The sequence below is a fragment of the Salmo salar genome, chromosome ssa17, assembly GCF_905237065.1.
Source record: "Salmo salar chromosome ssa17, Ssal_v3.1, whole genome shotgun sequence".
NCBI classification, from domain to species: domain Eukaryota; kingdom Metazoa; phylum Chordata; class Actinopteri; order Salmoniformes; family Salmonidae; genus Salmo; species Salmo salar.
Window position 1 is genome coordinate 45,229,451 of NC_059458.1, and position 5,000 is coordinate 45,234,450.

Consider the following 5,000-nt stretch of genomic DNA (forward strand, 5'->3'; position numbering starts at 1 on the left):
TGCAGTACGGACAGTAGAGCATCTTAGTCAGGGCTCTAATGCAGACGGGGGCCACATTCACCTGGGGGGGGAGAGAAACAGGATGGAGATAAATTACTTATATTGCCTTGTCATGTCTACCAGGCTAGAGGATCACCTGTCAAACGGGATGTGGGTTAAGGACAGTACCAGGCTGGGTTAAGGACAGTACCAGGCTGGGTTAAGGACAGTACCAGGCTGGGTTAAGGACAGTACCAGGCTGGGTTAAGGACAGTACCAGGCTGGGTTAAGGACAGTACCAGGCTGGGTTAAGGACAGTACCAGGCTGGGTTAAGGACAGTACCAGGCTAGAGGCTCACCTCTCAGACCAGGGCCTGGGAGATGGGCTGGAGGCTGAGGTCAGAGGGGAGAGGTAGTCATGGTGATGTGAAGACCAGGGCCTGGGAGATGGGAGATGGGCTGAAGGCTGGAGGCTGAGGTCAGAGGTAGTCATGGTGATGTGAAGACCAGGGCCTGGGAGATGGGAGATGGGCTGGAGGCTGAGGTCAGAGGTAGTCATGGTGATGTGAAGACCAGGGCCTGGGAGATGGGAGATGGGAGATGGGCTGGAGGCTGAGGTCAGAGGTAGTCATGGTGATACGAAGACCAGGGCCTGGGAGAGGGAGATGGGCTGGAGGCTGAGGTCAGAGGTAGTCATGGTGATGTGAAGACCAGGGCCTGGGAGATGGGAGATGGGCTGAAGGCTGGAGGCTGAGGTCAGAGGTAGTCATGGTGATATGAAGACCAGGGCCTGGGAGATGGGAGATGGGAGATGGGCTGGAGGCTGAGGTCAGAGGTAGTCATGGTAATGGGAAGAGAAGGATATTTGTGTGACGGGTCATTACAGGAAGCAAACAGAGGAGTCAGAAACCTCAGGCCACGGCCATGGGTTGTTATATGTCCCAAATGACACCCGATTCCCTACTTAGCGCACTCTAGGGCCTATAAAACTCCGGTCAAAGGTAGTGCACTATATAGGCAATTGAGCTCTATTTGGGACGCGGACATTGTGAGGACCAAGGGAGTGATTCAAAAAGCACCGGCCAGATCTGAGGAGGAGGGATATCCGAGTTGGCAGAGTTGACTCCTCAGAGAAACTAGTTCCCTAACGACAATAACACACATAACAGCAGCCAGACTCTCCCGCTCCACTGATCCTGCTGCAGTTAGAGATACACGACTCAGACAACTCGTTATATCTCTCAGAGAGATAAAACAGACTTCTGTGGAGTCCAGTTATACAGAGATGAGACTCAGACAACTCGTTATATCTCTCAGAGAGATAAAACAGAATTCTGTGGAGTACAGTTAGAGATACACGACTCAGACAACTCGTTATATCTCTCAGAGAGATAAAACAGACTTCTGTGGAGTCCAGTTAGACAGAGATGAGACTCAGACAACTCGTTATATCTCTCAGAGAGATAAAACAGACTTCTGTGGAGTACAGTTATACAGATACACGACTCAGACAACTCGTTATATCTCTCAGAGAGATAAAACAGACTTCTGTGGAGTCCAGTTATACAGATACACGACTCAGACAACTCGTATATATCTCTCAGAGAGATAAAACAGACTTCTGTGGAGTCCAGTTAGACAGATACACGACTCAGACAACTCGTTATATCTCTCAGAGAGATAAAACAGACTTCTGTGGAGTCCAGTTATACAGATACACGACTCAGACAACTCGTTATATCTCTCAGAGAGATAAAACAGACTTCTGTGGAGTCCAGTTAGACAGATACACGACTCAGACAACTCGTTATATATCTCTCAGAGAGATAAAACATTTAGCTGGAGTCTTTTATTAGTTCTGTTGGTCTCTTTGATTTTTAAATCAGGTACCTTGTCTCTCTCCTCTCCACCCACCGCCCCTGGTTGAGTAAAGCTACACGCGCGTGGTGTGTGTGTGTGTGTGTGTGTGTGTGTGTGTGTGTGTGTGTGTGTGTGTGTGTGTGTGTGTGTGTGTGTGTGTGTGTGCAGCAGCAGCAGCTGGCTGGGATCAAACACCTCCTCTCTGACACGTACACGGGTTTCAGTGACATCAGAGTGTCTCATGAAGGCTTTGAAGACAGAACGCTGCTGTTTTCATCACGAGATGGCACCGTTCAGATCTGTGTGTGTGTGTGTGTGTGTGTGTGTGTGTGTGTGTGTGTGTGTGTGTGTGTGTGTGTGTGTGTGTGTGTGTGTGTGTGTGTGTGTGTGTGTGTGTGTGTGTGTGTGTGTGTGTGTGTGTGTGTGTGTGTGTGTGTGTGTGTGTGTGTGTGTGTGTGTGTGTGTGTGTGTGTGTGTGTGTGTGTGTGTGTGTGTGTGTGTGTGTGTGTGTGTGTGTGTGTGTGTGTGTGTGTGTGGGGGGGTGTGTGTGTGTGTGTGTGTGTGTGTGTGTGTGTGTGTGTGTGTGTGTGTGTGTGTGTGTGTGTGTGTGTGTGTGTGTGTGTGTGTGTGTGTGTGTGTGTGTGTGTGTGTGTGTGTGTGTGTGTGTGTGTGTGTGTGTGTGTGTGTGTGTGTGTGTGTGTGTGTGTGTGTGTGTGTGTGTGTGTGTGTGTGTGTGTGTGTGTGTGTGTGTGTGTGTGTGTGTGTGTGTCTTGTCTCAGATCTTGATGTCATAACCCCAACAGGAGCGTGATTCAAATCAGTGATTTGAGAAACAAAAAAACCCAGATTCATTTAGCGGCAGAAAACATCTCATCTGTTTCCCTCCTTTGAAGAAAAGAGCTGATCAGCCATTACATCTAATCTCTCCGGAATATTCCATCGCCATGCAGTCGTCCCCTAATTACCATCTAATCTCTCCGGAATATTCCATCGCCATGCAGTCGTTCCCTAATTACCATCTAATCTCTCCGGAATATTCCATCGCCATGCAGTCGTCCCCTAACTGTGATGTGTCCTTTCATTATGTACACCCTGTTTGAAGTACTGGTATGTCGTTTTAAAGTACTGGTATGTTGTTTTGAAGTACTGGTATGTCGTTTTGAAGTACTGGTATGTCGTTTTGAAGTACTGGTATGACGTTTTGAAGTACTGGTATGTCGTTTTGAAGTACTGGTATGTCGTTCCTTTACTCCGGGAGAAAACCATTCACCAGATCGACATTGTGTTTTGGTAATAAGATCAATTTCATGACTTATAAAAAAATGTCTTATGTTTTCACAGTGTGTAAAGACTGTAGTGGATTACAATATTTAAATCCAACATTTAAATGGGAAATCAACGTCAGAGAAAATTTAAAAGATTTATGTTTTATGCCTCAATAGCGTTGAATATTATTTCACTGTATAGTGCACTACTTTAGACCAGGGCCCTATATAGTGCACTACTTTAGACCAGGGCCCTATAGAACCCTATTCACTATATAGTGCACTACTTTAGACCAGAGCCCTATAGAACCCTATTCCCTATATATAGTGCACTACTTTAGACCAGGGCCCAATAGAACCCTATTCCCTATATAGTGCACTACTTTAGACCAGGGCCCTATAGAACCCTATTCCCTATATAGTGCACTACTTTAGACCAGGGCCCTATAGAACCCTATTCCCTATATATAGTGCACTACTTTAGACCAGGGCCCAATAGAACCCTATTCCCTATATAGTGCACTACTTTAGACCAGGGCCCTATAGAACCCTATTCCCTATATAGAGAACTACTTTAGACCAGGGCCCTATAGAACCCTATTCCCTATATAGTGCACTACTTTAGACCAGGGCCCAATAGAACCCTATTCCCTATGTAGTGCACTACTTTAGACCAGAGCCCTATAGAACCCTATTCCCTATATATAGTGCACTACTTTAGACCAGGGCCCTATAGAACCCTATTCCCTATATATAGTGCACTACTTTAGACCAGAGCTCTGAGTACATAATCCCAGCCTGAAAGGGGAGTCAGACTGGATTAGATATTTCATTATAAATACATACTGAATTATAAATACATACTGAATTATACATTAGAGGGAAATATTTCCTGCTGACAACATCAACATCCTCTACTGATAAAGTCCAATAAATATCACTCGTCAACATGAGACGACTCTATATTAATTAAGAGATGCCCAGCGATTGGTTGAGCTGCTCAACCGAATAAGGACGTGTGTATGGACAATATTCAGCATTAGAATATATATTGTCACGGGCGTCGTACGGATCGGAGCAAAACGCAGCGGAGTCTAATATACTCATCTTCTTTTTATTCGGCAGAAAGAAGGAAAAACAAAACAAACGTATACAACAAAACGACGACGATAAACAGTCCTGTCAGGCTCACAGCTAAACAGGAAATATCTACCCACCAAAATCCCATAGAAAAAACACCCCTCTTAAATAGGACCTTCAATTAGAAGCAACGAGGAGCAGCTGCTTCCAATTGAAGGTCAAAACCCAACAAAACACCACATAGAAATAGACATACTAGAACTAACATAGAAATAGACATACTAGAACATAAACCCAACAAACACCCCCTGCCACGTCCTGACCAAACTACAATAACAAACACCCCCTGCCACGCCCTGACCATACTACAATAACAAACACCCCCTGCCACGTCCTGACCAAACTACAATAACAAACACCCCCTGCCACGTCCTGACCAAACTACCATAACAAATAACCCCCTGCCACGTCCTGACCAAACTACACTAACAAATACCCCCCTGCCACGTCCTGACCAAACTACAATAACAAACACCCCCTCTGCCACGTCCTGACCAAACTACAATAACAAATAACCCCTTTATACTGGTCAGGATGTGACACAGACCCTACACAATCATTAGCTGTCACTACAGTACACAATAAATTCAGACATTTCATGGTGAGTGGGCCCAGAATACATTATAAAAGAAACAGCCAGCTAATACAGGAAGTACTGTACCTCTTACACAGTACAACACAGCCAGCTAATACAGGAAGTACTGTACCTCATACACAGTACAACACAGCCAGCTAATACAGGAAGTACTGTACCTC

At 45.5% G+C, this 5,000-nt stretch overlaps 1 protein-coding gene across 2 annotated transcripts in view; it reads right to left on the reverse strand.

The window, feature by feature from the left end:
- Positions 1-5,000, reverse strand: part of LOC106575058 (glypican-6) — a 360,069-nt gene that overhangs the window by 117,420 nt on the left and 237,649 nt on the right. For both annotated transcript variants that reach the window (XM_045699649.1, XM_045699651.1), the window contains exon 4: positions 1-61. This exon is cut by the window's left edge and continues 105 nt beyond it. In XM_045699649.1, the coding sequence (XP_045555605.1) occupies positions 1-61 (61 nt within the window). The remainder of the gene's footprint in view (positions 62-5,000) is intronic.